General features: G+C 38.6%; 2 protein-coding genes across 8 annotated transcripts; one reads left to right on the top strand and one right to left on the bottom strand.

The window, feature by feature from the left end:
• Positions 1–834: 834 nt before the first annotated feature.
• Positions 835–8,388, bottom strand: NKAPD1 (NKAP domain containing 1). Of its 4 annotated transcripts, XM_007128278.4 has the most exons (7): positions 8,317–8,363; positions 7,767–7,883; positions 7,061–7,137; positions 5,119–5,219; positions 3,435–3,584; positions 2,304–2,357; positions 835–1,572 (listed from the first exon to the last, which is right to left on the bottom strand). In XM_007128278.4, exons 3-7 carry the CDS (start codon positions 7,127–7,129, stop codon positions 1,065–1,067), a joined length of 882 nt encoding a protein of 293 aa, XP_007128340.1. In that variant the 5' UTR covers positions 7,130–7,137; positions 7,767–7,883; positions 8,317–8,363; the 3' UTR covers positions 835–1,064. The 4 variants fall into 4 exon arrangements, with proteins under 4 accessions (XP_007128340.1, XP_007128341.1, XP_007128339.1 ...); XM_007128279.3 differs by lacking the exon at positions 7,767–7,883 and having other exon boundaries at positions 8,317–8,388; XM_007128277.2 differs by having other exon boundaries at positions 7,767–8,356.
• Positions 8,389–8,460: 72 nt separating this feature from the next.
• Positions 8,461–15,089, top strand: PIH1D2 (PIH1 domain containing 2). Of its 4 annotated transcripts, none has more exons than XM_024131169.3 (7): positions 8,461–8,688; positions 9,450–9,668; positions 10,287–10,410; positions 10,784–11,029; positions 12,018–12,283; positions 14,116–14,243; positions 14,788–15,089. In XM_024131169.3, exons 2-7 carry the CDS (start codon positions 9,492–9,494, stop codon positions 14,828–14,830), a joined length of 984 nt encoding a protein of 327 aa, XP_023986937.1. In that variant the 5' UTR covers positions 8,461–8,688; positions 9,450–9,491; the 3' UTR covers positions 14,831–15,089. The 4 variants fall into 4 exon arrangements, with proteins under 4 accessions (XP_023986937.1, XP_007128345.2, XP_028357047.1 ...); XM_007128283.4 differs by having other exon boundaries at positions 9,466–9,668; XM_028501246.2 differs by having other exon boundaries at positions 9,466–9,668; positions 12,084–12,283.
• The last annotated feature ends 721 nt before the right edge of the window (positions 15,090–15,810 follow it).

The raw sequence follows: 15,810 nt of genomic DNA on the forward strand, positions 1-15,810 counted from the left end.
AATTCATGTGTTCTGCCAGCCTTCTTCCAGTGATATTTTGGTTTCTTAAGTAGTAACATAGTAGGGATCACAGTATATAGCACAGGGAAATAACAAGGTCTCTGCTTGGTGCTTTAATCCAAAGGCAGACTAGGAAGAAATGGATATGTCCCTGAGAAGCCTATTTCATTTTGGAACTGATTCAACCTAGTTTCAGGAAAAATCTAAAGTTCATTAATAGATTAAGAAATGAACAAGGAAGACAACACTTAAATAGCTGTTGCTGCCCTGAATCCTGTTCAGAGCACCATTAGCACAACTAATGCCTAATTCTTCCTCATTTGGTTGAGGACTTACCTAAGAGAACTGAAGAAATAATTCTGAACACAAGTGCATTTAGGCAATAAACAATGGAACTAGAAAACCTTTTACTGAGTGTAGCCACAGACCCTGTCCAACAGGGAAATTGGTCAAAAACTCCTACCCTCTTCCAATTACAGCTGTCTATGGATGTTATCATGAATGGAAAATGTTTGTTCTTAAGCTCATTTCCTCATCAAGTAAACTGGACCACACCTGTGGGGTCAAAATACAGAAAGATCAAAGCACCAAGGTTAAAGACAAACAAAGTCAACTTGTGGCACCTACTATGTGAACAGACAAGAGCAACAGGATGTTCCCTTATACCATTGTATACAGCGCTAGTTCCGATCCATCTCTTGACCCCAGCCCTTGCTTTCCCCAAATTCAACATTCCAATTGGTATACCCAGGTCATTATTGGATTCAGCTTTCCGGGTCCTTTAATTTGCTGCATATGCACTCTACGCTAAATGTGATTAATCACAAAAAATAATCTCTTCAAGAAACCTTCATAACAAAATAACCGATTCCCTATTAACAATAAGAGGATCAAGTTTAACAGGCCAAAATAGGAGACAAGAAGTCTGTCAGAATTTATATAGATGGCACAGGACAGCTCTGACCTCAGGCCCCCTGTGCTGAGCAATAGAGTCACTGGCAAATCCCCAAGGTGTAAGAGCTGTAAATATCTAGAGTCATGCAGGAAACATGTTTCTTTGTCATTTAGTCATCCTCTGAACTCTCGGCAGACCTTTCATCTGTAGCCACTTTCCAATTTGTGCGTTTGTTTGTCCTCTCCTGTATTTCATTGTTAACTACAGGGATGTGGGCTTTTTTATCTCTCTTTTTCCTTTTGGTTTTCTTAGTGTCTCTCTCCTCACTTTCCTCAGAACTGCTAGATGCAGAATCATCTGACTGGGAAGTGTCACACCCTGCCTCTAGGAATAAAGCAGATTTCTTGAGAGTTTTTTTCCTGGATTTTTTCTTGCGCTTATGTGGTTGTTTCCTTTTCCTGGTACTAGAAGCCCCAGTTTCTTCTGAGAACTCACTTGAGGAATCTGCTGTTATATCTGTGGCTTCCTTTTTGCTTTTCTTCTGTTTTTTGTGTGACTTTTTTTTCTGCTTTTTTTTGTGGGATTTCTTTGACTTCTTGTGTTTGTGAGATTCATGGGTAGATGATTTTACCTGGGGAGATGTTTTCTTCCCATTGGTAATATCTTGCTGATCACTACTAATAAAAAAGAAAAATTGCTTTACTATAGAAAATAAGTGTATTTATATAATTTTTATATTCTGCTTTCTAGATGGAAAGTTGGGGTTAACATCTGAATTTTAAATCAAAACTGATATAATGTTACTATGAGACTTTGTCACTGAGTTTGTGTTTCCTCATCTTTAAAATGAAGATAAAAATTCTAATCTGCTATACTGAGTTACTGTATGGAACACTATATATATAAAAAACCTACATGCTATAGATATGCCAAATATCAGGGAAAGGCAAAATACCAGTCATCTCCCAACTAAATCTGTTATTTCTCTGGTTACATTTTTAATGGCAAACGTTGTATACTTTATAAAAATTACTAACTCGGGACTTCCCTGGTGGTCCAGTAGGTAAGACTCCAAGCTCCCAATGCAGGGGGCCCGGATTCAATCCCTGGTCGGGGAACTGGATCCCACATGCATGCTGCAACTAAGAAGTCCGCATGCCGCGACTAAGAAGTCCGCAAGCTGCAACTAAGAGTCTGCTTGCTGCAACTAAACATGCCGCAACAAAGATCCCACCTGCCTCAACTAAGACCCAGTGCAGCCTAAATAAATAAATACTAAAGTGAGTTTGTAAATCATTTATACATATACATATATCCACTCTTTAAAAAAAAAATTAAGAACTCAATTTATAATTCAGACTGTGTACTAATCTTACTAACTTTTTTTCAGTAAGTGTACTTGCCTTACCTGTCTGTTTCAAATTCTTCAGGGTATAACTCTTTATATCCACTGTGACCCCATCTGTAAAATAATATTTTATTACATGTATTGTTAAAGCAATGCATACATTTCTTAAAAATTAAAGACAAATTAGACTTAGGAGTGTACACATACACACACACACACACAGAACAAAGAAAAAAGATATGGTAGAGCCAACACATTTATAGCTCGGTAACTTGGTTACATTTTCTGTACTGAACACTCGTTTCAGACACAAAGGATTCCTTAGTCCATTTGTAAGAAAACTTGCCATTTTCTTCCTTAAGAAATACTAAGGGACTTTTATATTCTGCTCTTCAGCTGTGAAGTACTTCTCCAAAAACACTTCATAACATAATGCTGTCTACCTTGGGACAACTTTTTTTAAGTAACAACTTTATTGAGATATAATTCATGTACCATAAAATTCACCCTTTTAAAGCGTACAGGGCTTCCCTGGTGGCGCAGCGGTTGAGAGTCCGCCTGCCGATGCAGGGGACACGGGTTCGTGCCCTGGTTCAGGAAGATCCCACATGCCGCGGAGCGGCTGGGCCCGTGAGCCATGGCCGCTGAGCCTGCGCGTCCGGAGCCTGTGCTCCGCAACAGGAGAGGACACAACAATGAGAGGCCCGCGTACGGCAAAAAAAATAAAGTGTACAATTCAGTGGCTTTTAGTATTTTCAGAGTTGTGCCACCATCACCACTAATTTCAGCACATTTTCATCCCCCCCTCAAAAAGAAACAATCCATTAGCAGTCGCTCCATTCCTCCATCTCCCGTAGCCCATGGCAACCACTAATCTAGTTTCTGTCTCTATAGAATCACATCATGAGTGGCCTTTTGTGTCTGCTTTTCTCACCTAGCATAATGTTTTCAAGGTTCATACATGTTGTAGCATGTATCTACTTTATTTTTACTGCCAAATAACATTCCATATACCACATTTTTTTAATCCATTCATCAGTTGATAGACATTTGGGTTTCCACTTTTTTGGCCATTATGAATAAATATGCTATGAACGTTTCTGTATAAACTTTTGCAGAGATAATTAATTTTTAAAAGTACACATTCTCAGGCCAAATACCATTAATGGTCACAGGAATTTAGTCACAAACCTGTCTGGCATGTTAGCTTCATAATCATGTAACTTCTTGTTCCAGGATTTAGCCTTAAGAAAATCATCATCCAGTGCCCCAGAAATTTCATTCTTTGGCCTCCAATAGTCTCTTTGACTTTCTTCATCAAAACCATCACTACGCATCCGGCTATAAGAGAAAACAGAAGAACTTTTAGATAGAGAAGCAATCTGTAAGGTTACTTTATGGAATATCATGCACAAAACTCACTGAACAAGCTAAGGGGAGACCAAAACAACCTGATACTTAATGTTAAAAAAAATTTTTTTAACATGATCTGTTCCTCTCAATTTGTACAGTTAGGTGTTCAATGAAAATATGATCATCACTACCCGTCCTATTGCAAAGTATAGACGAAATGACTTTTCGACTGTGGCATGCTGTACCTCACTCACTGATCCTCAAAGAAGGAAGCAGAGCATAATCACAGCTGGGGACATTTCAAACTGCCCTGGAGATTCTGAAATACACTTCCTTCCCTGAACACCAGCAACCTGCTGTAGTTAAGTCAGAGTAACAGTGGGAGCAAGGTGTAACCCGTGAGTAAGTTGGGGTGATAAACAGTTGAGAACCACTGACTTAGCCTGTACTTACAATATCCACTAACCAGTCACTAAGCCAGTTAACTGGTTATCAAAAATATCTGAGGACCTCCTATGTGCCTGCCAGGCACTGTTTTAGCTGCTGGGACTATAAGGCAAATGAGACAATCAGAAACCTGCCCCTAAAGAGATTATGTTTTAAAGACTTATTCATTATGACAAGCATTAATAGTCCACTCCAAAAGAACAATATTTTGTTCCTGGAAATGCTGCTTGTAACTGAACAACCAATACAAAACAAATCATCATCTGCACTAAGTACTTCCAAATTCTCAAAGAACCATCTTCAGAGAGAAAACAGACTGACAAGGTATTTATTTTTATGTTGAGACTCTGCCTTCTTTACCATGGATACCCTGAATACTTTCTTGTCAAAAGCCATTACACACAGCCAATCACACTCCGAAGTCCACACACTGCGCAGGCGCACTCTACTTAAATATCTCACTATTAACTATTTCCCTGTGTGGCTTTAGAAATCAGCATTATTACTTTATAATCATTTTTCATACACACAGATCTATACTACCAGGCATATGAGACCCAGGAGATGTTCCCAATACTCAGACATTCCTATACCTCCACAGGTAAGACAACTAAGCCTGCATAATCCTTCATATCCACACTCCAATTATTAAGAAGGTAATGTGAAAGGTTGTGTGACTAAGATAGTGAGTAGATGGGGCAAAGAAAAGGCTGAGAGAGAACGAAAGACTAATAGGGGAAAGGTGTGAATGATCAGCTAAGTGACCATAAGATACCTATAGAAAATCTTAAGTTAAAAGCCATCAGGTAAGGTCAGAATCCACAGAATCCTTAATGTTTACAATTGTTCAAGGCAGAATTTTTAAGTTCTCCATTGCAAATAAGTGCAAAGAGTGGGGCCATATGCATCATAGCCATTACCTTTATGATTGGGTCTAGATTTATTGAAGAGGAAAGGCTTAAGGACTCACAGAACTGAATTCATCTATCTTTAGCATACCATAATGTTTTTAAACAAAAGCTGATGATTCTGAATAAGATGAGAATTATTTTGGTTCTCAGAGTTGCAACGTCACCTTGAACTGCTGGGTAACATTTTCCTTTTCGTCCCCCGGTACGCATCTTCCATCTGTTTCTCCAGCTCTCTTATTTTCCACATATCTGATTCCTCTTGAATCTGGATTTTTTTTTTAAAAGGAAAGAAATAAAAATAAGTTACTAAAAATAACACATTACATAACCGAAAAGTAACTGAAAATACGGTCTGCACTAATTATTGGATTACAAACTGAGTTTTGATCAGGAACCTGGGAAGCAAATTCTGGTTTCTCTAGAGTGATTAAACAATCCAACCTAGTAAATCTCAAATATGTAGAATTCTGCAGCAACAAAAGAGCTTTTTCACCCCTGCACAGACACACTTATCACCTTATTAACTAAGCAATTATGCTGCAATTAGCAAATGATAATCCCTTATGTTTCTAAAATGCTTTATGATTTTAACTATATCATCTCTCTATTGAACTTTAAGCAATCTTATGAGGAAAGCAAAGCAGGTACCATTACTATATTTTACTGAGAAGAAACAAAAGCTCAGAGATTTTTACCAAAGTCAAAAAGCTAGTAAGGACAGGTCTTGAAACTTTCTAGGCTAAGTCTCTTTTCACAACATAATAATTTTTGTTAAAAACAAAGCAAAACAAAACAGCATGGGAACTGTTAGAGAATTTCCTGAAAGGCAGAGTATAGCTGCACAAAGAACAATAATAAATTTTATTTCTAAGTCCTCCTGTAATATTTTGTTAAATTTGTCCTAGATTTATCTTTTTTAGCCACTGCTTTCAAATCTAAGCTCACCATCCAACTGGGGTGGTTTACGCAACTGCAGAGGCTGCTTAGGTAACAGTTATACCCTCACTCACAATGAGAATATCAAGTGATATGACAGTAATAACATTTGTGGTCAAACTAGTTGTACAGTTCACCAAAGAAAACCAAACAAGGGTGCTTGACCCTTGTTTCATTATATGTGCTCTCATAGGTGACCTCATCTACTCTCGTGACCTCTATCATTTCCCATATCAGTAATCCCCAAATCTTTATATCCAGCCTCAACTTCTCTCCAAGTCTAAATTGTGAACTATTTGGACATCCTATAAGCATTTCACCATCAAGATGTTCAAAACCAAACTAAGTACCCTTCCCATCACACTTGTCTCTTTTCTTTAGTTCCCTAACTCAATTAATGGCATCATCATCATTCACCCAGTCACACAAGGTGGTTATATTTGATTCCATAATTATCACTATTACCCAATCAATCATCAAGTTTTTTGAACTCTATTGCCTAAATTCCTCATCTTCATCCCTACTGTCACTGTTTTCACATGAACCACTCATCATCTCTCACCTGGAACACTGCAATTGCCTCCTAACTGGTCCCTCTGCTGTTTCAACCCATCTGATCTATCCCCTACCCAGCTAACAAGTCATCTTTCTAAAATACAAATACAATCGTGTCAAACCCTGCTTAAAAAGATGTGATGGTTTCTTTATTGCCTACAGGAAAAAGTCTAATCTCCAAGCATCACAATCCAACTCAATTTACCACTTGGGCCTCATCCTCTGCCACTACCTCCCACATTCTCTACTTTCTGGATGCATACAATTTCTTGCCCCAAATGCTTCAAGTTCCTTGCCATACACTAGTACATGATGTTCCCTCTGTCCTGAATGATCTTTTACACCTGGTAAACTTGATCCTGTTCATCAAGAACTAGTGCAAATGTAGTTCAAATAACACCCATTATGTGAAGCCTTTCCTAATTCCCCAAGGCAGATTTCATTATTCCTTCCTCGGTGCATAAAAGGACTCTGTGTATGTCTCCATTACACTACTTATCAAACTATATTTTAATTATTTTATTTATCTTTGTCTCTCCTAACTGTATCAAAATGATTCCTAGCACACGGTATGCCCTCATTAAGCATGTAGAATGACTAAGTTGTACCTCTCACCTTATTGTGAGCATCTGTGTGCCGGATGACGTTCCTCAGGAGGACTTTCCCCAAGGGAACTCGGGACATTCTTCAATCTGAAATGAATCAATAAGTAACATTTAATAATAATTTATTTTATTACCTTATCTTTTATTACTATGTTATAATGAAGCATGAGATAAACGAAAGATCACTGAACCAGAAGTCAGAGGTCCTGAGGAATAGTTTTTCCTTCACCATTAAAAGGGGAAAACACCTGACCACACTACTGTGAGGATAAAAGGAGATAATGTTCATTAGAGTTCTTTGAAACTGCACCAGATTAAGTGCTTTCAAGAGACCCATTTTATTTAATCCTCAAAATAACTATGTTTTATGAGGCAAGTATCTTCATTCCTATTTTGTAGATGAAATTCCATTAAAGCCATAACTTGCCCCAGGGCACATAGTCCAAGGCAAACAAGGTTCAGACTAGAAATCAACTCCCGAATCCCAAAATTAGTTTGCAGTTAAACACCTAGATTTGAGAGTGTCAGGACCACAAATGTCAACAGTAACAAAAACTGACGCCTAAAAACATTAAATGCAGAGATGCCCTAAATTTCTTCATTCACGAGAATTTTATGTTCTATTTTGTACAGAAGCCTCCAAAAAAAACAGATGACAGGGATATTCACGTGTGTAGCCAGCAGGGGCTTTGTGCACCACCCCAACGCTCACTCACCCCTCGATCCTGAGGAAATCAGGCATCTTGTTAGTGTGAGACGAAGAACCACTCCATTACAAGATCTCCTCCGACCCAGAAGCCAAGCAAAGGCAGCTCTGCAGCTTCACCCGAGTCCTTCGTGAAAATGCAGCCTTCCCACCGGTTATTCCGCCCTCACCCGTGGCCCAGGCCACGGCCGCCTTTCCCCCAGCCCAGGCTGACATGCAAATATCTCTCCGGACTGAGGCCGGAGGCTGCTCCGGCGCCGCGGAATCCGGACGGCCTGGTTGGCTGGGGCATTCCCCGCTCACGCTCCTCTGGGATGGACCCGGGGGTTGGGTTTCGCTCCCCAAAAAGGATGGGGACACTTCGGACGGGTACGACCCTCGACTGGGCCCCAAGATGTATCTAGAGTGGCTGAAGGGGGGGTTGAGGCTTCCAAGTGGAAGACAGAGAAAATACCCCCATCTTCGTCACCGGGACCCCTGCCCCCCCGCGGCCGCGGAGCTCCCGGTAACCTTCCCTCCAAACGCCCTCCCCACACAAACACACACAAACACACCCATACCGTGCGCCGCAGCCTCGCGTGGCGGGGGTGGGGGAGGAAGCGGCCTGGGAGAAGAGGGGGCCGACTTCCCTTCCAGGCCGGAAGTCGTGCTCTTGAGAAATTCTTCCCACCAACAGGAGTCCCAGAGACTCCCACAGGAGGGTTTCCAGGACACACTAGAAGTCGACAGGTGTAGAAAGGGAGGCGGGCGCCTTCCTGGAAAAGAAGTGGGTCGGGCTCAGCCGAAAAGCAAGCCCAGCACCAGAAGAAGCTTCCAGAACTGGATGTAAAAAGACCTTTCTTCCTGGAGCTTTCCGGACTCAATTAGATGTTGTACCAGTCTGGTTACCCTGGTAACAGGCGTCGCGGTTTGTCAAGAAACCGAGAGAAGAGGTGGGTTCGCCGGCCTTTGGAAAGATGATTAAATTTCCCATTTAGTCTAACCCTAATGTAGTATTTGGAGAACCCAAACCTTCTCTTTTCCTCACTCTGTGGATGCTGTGGGACACTTCTTCATTGAGGGAGGGAGGTTATTCAAGTGGTAGAATATGATTATTCTCATATAATGCTTACCAAGTGTTTCAGGCTCTCTGTGTTACCTTACTTAATCCTCACGATAAACCTATGATATAGGTATTATCATCTTCATTTCGAGGAGAATAAACTGAGGCACATATGTAAATTAATTTCTCAAGATCACACAGCTAGTAAGTGATAGAGCTAAGACTGGAATCTAGGCATTCTGGCTGCAGAGTCCATGCTTTTAACTCCTAAACTATGCTGAGGATTGAGGAAGTCTCATGTGGCCCTCGACCCACACAAAATCAGGAACTGGATAGGCCCTAGTCAGCCAATACCCGGGTGTTGGAACAAGAAAATCCCAGGAAATACAGACTTTAAATGACTGTTCTGTCCTCTCAGGGCTTGTGAGGGTCTAGGCAGAGGTAAGGCCTTATTATCTGAGAGAACATCTTGAGAATGTAGGAAAAGGTATTAGACAATTAGAGAATAAGGAAAAGATAAAGTGGTGCTGATCCACAAACTTTTACACACAGGGGTTAAGGATAGCTGCTAACTTCAACAAAACAGTTCCTGAACTGTTCCTCCTCCCCCAAAAGAAGAAATGAATCAATAGACTTTTTTTCTTCCTTAAGTCATGTCTTTCCACAGACTTAAGACGCCTATTCATTTCAATCATGGAGTCATCCTCGAAGGGTCTGCTCACCCAAGTTACTCAATTCTGGAACCTCCTAGATGATCTGGCTGAAAGTAACCCTGAGAGCTATGAGAAGTTCATTCAACAGCAGCTGAAAGAGGGGAAACAGCTCTGTGCTGCCCCAGAACCACAGCTCTGTCTGCAAACCAGGATCCTGGTATGTAGAGTTGGTGCCCAGGGAAAGGGAAGTCCTGAATGAAATGGTCCTGGAATAACCAGAGAATGGCTTACCCTTAGCTATTACTACTTTAACACAAGAACACTTGAGGGAAACTAACACTCTGTATGGAAAATTAAACATAGTGTGGAAGATTGTGTTGAAGGAGTAAGAATGGGAATTTCATATTTGATACATTTTGGAGATCTCAAAATGAGCCATTTTTCTGCTAGGATGAAAATTAAAAGTCACGTAATTATTTAAAGGAGAATAATAGAGTTGGAGATTTTCCAAATAAAGAAAACTTATTTGATTGGGGAGGTAAGAAAGTGGTGAAATAGGGTCAAATTCACCTGGAATACCTTAGATCAATTCCCCCACCCTCCTCCCACTTCCTGTGGGAGCAGCAACTGGATGCTTAATGAAAAGCCAGCAGCTTTAGGGAAATCAAGTAACAGTAATTTCTTACAGTTTTTCAAATGCAATTTAAATCCATGGAATGACTTATTTGGAGCCTCAAGTTCTCACTCTTCAAATTCTGTGATGAGTTACCTTTAGGATATTATTTAAAAATTAAAAAACTAGGTTTTGAGATATGCAAAATTATTTGCTTTCTAGAAACCGAAAGAAAAAATACTTTTTATCAACCTATGTCAGTGGAAAAGGATCCCAGCTCCCCAGTCAGCCACTCATCCAGTACCTCTAAGTGTTGGCAGACCAGAAGATATGTCTGAGACATCAGGTACATAGAATTATGGGAGAGAAAGCACATTTTAAAAATTTGGGGGGAAATAAGCAAGAACCAGATTTTCCTTGGTAAAAGGCATTACATATTTTATTTGGTCATAATATACTTAATGACTAATATACCTTTATGAAAATTGAATACTGTTTACTTTTCTAATAATATGAGCTATTTTTAACCCATATAAAATGTCAAGAAATGCTCTAATTGGAATTTTGTGTATATAGCACCATTGTGATTGTCTCTGAAAATATAGGAATAGAATTTATACTTTTCCAGCTTTATCAGGATATGGCTTAGTATATTACCTGATGATATCATTAGTGAAACAAATCGTTTTCATTTCACACCCTCTGAATTACACACACAGATGTTTACACAGTCATTGATGTTGCCTACCATCCTGATGTTCTCCAGGCAGCAGAAAAAGACCAAGTGAAAAAAGATCAACTAATACGGATGGCCATGAAATGCATTGAGGAAAAACTCCAATTCACTCTCTCAAACTCTTACCATGTTACCAAATTTAGAATAAAAGGAAGTGTTCACAGAATGAAACAAAATCTGATGGGAATCCAAACTGATCCCACAGATTTAAGAGAGAAAATGAGAAAGGGTAAGTTAATGAATGTAATGGAAAATTAAACTGATTTAAAATGTTTTTTTGCCTCTGGTGTACATTTTGCAGATTAGAAGTCTCAATTGCAAAAGATGAGAAATTTAAGATAGAAAAATATAAATGTTAGACATTGGGCTTCCCTGGTGGCGCAGTGGTTGAGAGTCCGCCTGCTGATGCAGGGGACACGGGTTCGTGCCCCGGTCCGGGAGGATACCGCATGCCGCGGAGCAGCTGGGCCCGTGGGCCATGGCCGCTGAGCCTGTGCGTCCGGAGCCTGCGCTCCACAACGGGAGAGGCCACAACAGTGAGAGGCCCGCATACCGAAAAAAAAAAAGAAATGTTAGACATTAGAAATATTAACATGTCCTAACATGGATGGACCTAGAGATTATCATACAAGGCAAAGTAAGTCAGAAGGAGAAAGACAAATACCATATGATATCACTTATATATGTAATCTAAAATATAACACAAATGAACATATCTACGAAACAAAAACAGACTCAGATATAAAGAACAGACTTGTGGTTGCCAAGGGGGAGGGGGGACAGGGAGAGATGGATTGGGAGTTTGGGATTAGCAGATGCAAACTATTATATATAGGATGGATAAACAACAAGGTCCTACTGTATGGCACAGTGAACTATATTCAATATCCTGTAATAAACCATAATGGAAAAGAATATGAAAAATAATATATATGTATAACTGAGTCACTGCTGTATAGCAGAAATTAAACACATTGTAAATCAACTATACTTCAATAAAATTTTTTTTAAATTAGCATGTCCTTAAAGATGTTTAAATCCTGCAAACTTTTAAACCAGATTCTTTGGTTTAAGAGTCTTTTAAGATTTCCCAAACCGATTTAGCTGCAGCTTTATCTGCCATCTTGGCTAACACTACATCTATTACAGCTCATGGCCTGATAATACTTCATGTTGTTGATTGGTTTTGTGATTTCATCTTTTTTTTTTTCATAAAGAACTAACCCTTGAACAGATAAGAAGCAGTACTGTGAGCAATTCAGATCAGTTTCCTCAACTTTTAGTGCCAAAAGACGAAGTTTCAAGTAAAACAAGGTGTCTGATAGAAGAGATTTCTAGTACAGAGATTGAAGTGGAGATGAAGAGACCAGCCTATGAATTAAAAATTGTGGCAGATCAGAATGAGAAACCTCTGAAAATTGAATTAAAAGTTGAACTACCTGGTATTAATTCAGTATCTCTCTGTGACCTTAGTGTTTCTGAGGTAAGTTGAATAGATAATACTGTAAATTTGTTATCAGTCAATGTTCACTATATTATGCTTTAGTAACAAACTCCATAATCTCAGTGGTTTACAATAATTTGCTCAGGTTACATGTCAGCTCAGCCTGCTTTGCTCCATGAGTGTTGCACATTTTAAGATACAGGTGAAGAAACAATTCCTAATTTAGGTAAGTCATTCTCATGGAAGAGGGAAAAATAGAAATGGCCAAACCATGCAATAGATCCTAAAACTTCCTCTCAGGTATGGAATATATTACTTTTACTCACACTGTACTGATCAAAGTAAGTCACAAGGCCAAGTCCTACATCAACAGGGCTGGGAAGTACATTCTTCTCACAGGTAGTCAGTGGAAGTTACATGGCAAGGATGTATAATCATCTTATAAAAGAAGAGTAACAATCCTACAGTCTACCACAGTCCACCCTCTTGGTCACGAATATTTGCTTCTTTCCCCAGAACGACACATCCAATCCCAGTATCAGGCTCCAAAGTACAGGATTTTGCCATTATAATCTGCATTAGACAAAGTTTGCATAAACTGCAAAGACAAGTTATCTATTCCTGTAACCCCATGCACCATACAATGTGGAATAGGGAGAGGATTACCACAATTAACAGTCTCAATTCAGAAATTGGAAAAAAATATGAGGCACACAGTAGTTGCTGATGCATGGAAATTCTGAAATCCTGGTAGGCAGATATTGCGAGGGTCCCTTTCCTGGAGGTAGAGGATGTTCTTGCTTAGGTCCCTTGACAAGGTTCCTTGATTACCTAGCCTCCTAGTTCCATTGTTCTCCATGACTTTCAGCTCCATTCTTTGGGACGTTTTTCCTTTTTCATAATCTACCTTAGCCACATCTGAAAAGAGCGTTGAAGAATATGCTGTCATTAGGTGCTGAGCAGCTTACTCAGCCTGTTTGCTGCCCGTGGAATGTTGGGGTCGAAAGATTATTTTAGTTTTAGTCCAGACTGGTAGCACTTTCTTTCTTTGATTCCAGTCAGTGTTACACCTCTCAATTCTTTTTTAGACATGTCCATTTTTCAAATAGCGTCTTTTGACTTATTTGCTGTCATCTGGGCCAAATGTAAAGATTTAAGGAGGTCCATCTTAATCCAGTTAAGAGGTTTTAGCAAAGGGTATAAAGACATGATTTAGTATTTGCCTCCAGGCAGCTTTAATCAGCCTCTGTTGATAAAGAAATAAGTTTTCAACTTTATTGTTTACTGGTTGAAAATAAAAATTAGTTCCATTTTTCATTCCTCAAGTCTTAGAATTTCTGGGCTCCGTATATTCCCTTTCAATTCTGTATTTTCCCTTGCAAACTGAGAAATTCTTTTCTAAGCTCATCTTTTTGTAGTACCTTGTTAAATGTGGCCAATAGAACCAATGCATGCAAATAACATTCTATTTTCCCACTTCTGAACCTAAAGCCACAAATTAACCAGGTACATTATGTCTTCGAAATTATTGTGAAAAGGGCTTTGTCACCATAAAACATAGATCACGATCTTTCCAGTCTCCAATAAGTTTCCTTACTGTTTGCTGGTCAGCCCCAAAGTCAATGCCACATAATTTAGGATGGTAACACCCATCTTCTGGTACTGTATCAGTTAACTTTTGATGTACTGAGCAGCAATAACAACCTCAAAATCTCAGGGATTTACAACAGCAACTTTATTGCTTGTAAGTGGGGTCCTCTTATGCGAAAGGAGTGAATAACTGGGAACAATAAGCAAATAACACAAATTTTAACCAGGAAATATTTTTCTATTTTCATCTTTAAAAATTTCTCTTGGTTTATTATTCTTAGGATGACTTATTGATCGAGGTTTCTGAGTACAGATTACATCTGAATCTTCCAGAATCTGTGGATACTGAAATGACTACAGCAAAATTTATCAAAGAGAAAGCTACATTAATTGTCACAATGCCATTGGTGTAAGTTAAGAGCATAGTGTATTTGGAGTTTTTGGAGTTTTCAGTGATAAAGTCATGTGAACTAGAGGGCCTTCATTTTGGGTGAAGAGGTTTATCTTAAACATTAGTTTCATTTTCTAAGAGTTCCTTTTGATGGAATGAGATTTTCTCATCAGCCGTTTTTTTTGTTTTGTTTTGCTGTTTTAATTCTTTCTCCTCAAGTAAACTTAGCATCAAGCAGAAACTACTGAAAACAGTACTGCCATGATATACTTGTTTCAAAGATATTTGTAATGGTCTTAACTTAAATATCATTTGGGAAAAGTCTATTTGTCTCCAAGTATTCAATAATATGTGAGAATTCTTGCTTTACCAATTGAAAAAAAATTTTTGTCTCTAGTAAATTTTTGCATCAGGAATAAATCCCACACTGTGAAAGAAGTTTTTTATTACCAAGATGTGCCTTAGCAGTGACAGTTTCCTCCAGCAATAAAGATGTAGGGCCAATGTAGTAGTATGCAAACCTTTGCCTCTATTAACCTCTGTACTTCTATCTATAAAACAGCTCTGGCAGGAGTCCAAGCCACCCAAGCCTACCTACCATTTAATATCAGATATGGACTTGTCTGTGGATTAGATATAACGATGCAGTAACAGTAATTGGATATTATTACACATAAGACACAAGATACATCCAACTCTAATTTAAGAAAAAGGAGCTGACTTTGGGACAAGTGCCTTTCTCCTAAGAAAATAATTTTTAAAATACAGAAGTGATGTACTTTTTAAACTCCCATTCATCTGTCAGTTCATTGTTCAATACAAAAGTATCAACTTTCCAATTTATATCCTAAGTAAGGAACATTCGCATCAAACTTTAAACATCTCTTGACTTTTCTAGATTTAAAACAACTTCCTTGTAATTATTTCTAATTCAACATAAGGTCTTTAAATAAAGTTCTCATTAACTTTAAAACATTTTAACTTTAGAAACTAATGTATGTGTAATAGGAATAATTGAAATGTGACAATTAAAAACAAATATAATTTTCTTAAACCTGGCCTGGACTTGAATTTTTCTAGCAATAGGATAATTTATTGTCTGAAAGTTTTCTAGAACTAGATGATGTCCTGAAATTAACATATTATATTCTCCTTATCCGTCAGAAGAACTTGGAATGCTTTGACCTTATCTTTGCTTCTAGAAAATCACTGTGGAAATTTATTTCCTATAAACTCCCATACCTAACTATATAGAACTGGCTGACTCTACTCTTGCACTCTCTCACTTAGGTGTTACTTACGTCAGCAGCTATGTAATTGAGTACTTACTAATAAAATGAGTACAAGATCTAACATGCTTAATGTTAAAATGTTAAATTTACATCCTAGTTATTTTCCAAAATACTTTCACTTATATTCTAACATCTCCACCTCCCCCTCCCTACAAAAAGCAAAACTTTGTCCAGGAAGAGCATTAACTAATAATGAACTGTGGAGTAGTTTAAATTTGAATCTTACCAAGATTTTTCTTCTTCAAAACTGAAAACTTTTTGAGATGCACATGAATTAGCCTTGATTTAGATAC

The sequence above is a fragment of the Physeter macrocephalus genome, chromosome 16, assembly GCF_002837175.3.
Source record: "Physeter macrocephalus isolate SW-GA chromosome 16, ASM283717v5, whole genome shotgun sequence".
NCBI lineage: Eukaryota > Metazoa > Chordata > Mammalia > Artiodactyla > Physeteridae > Physeter > Physeter macrocephalus.

Coding starts and splice junctions, on each gene's coding strand:
- PIH1D2 (XM_024131169.3), top strand. CDS start 9,492: ATGGAGTCATCCTCGAAGGGTCTGCTCACCCAAGTTACTCAATTCTGG. Junction 11,030..12,017: donor AAGAGAGAAAATGAGAAAGG/GTAAGTTAATGA, acceptor TTTTTCATAAAG/AACTAACCCTTGAACAGATA. Junction 14,244..14,787: donor ATTGTCACAATGCCATTGGT/GTAAGTTAAGAG, acceptor TCTATAAAACAG/CTCTGGCAGGAGTCCAAGCC.
- NKAPD1 (XM_007128279.3), bottom strand. CDS start 7,129: ATGTCCCGAGTTCCCTTGGGGAAAGTCCTCCTGAGGAACGTCATCCGG. Junction 2,358..3,434: donor GAAGCTAACATGCCAGACAG/GTTTGTGACTAA, acceptor ATTATTTTACAG/ATGGGGTCACAGTGGATATA. Junction 1,573..2,303: donor GAAGAATTTGAAACAGACAG/GTAAGGCAAGTA, acceptor CTTTTTTATTAG/TAGTGATCAGCAAGATATTA.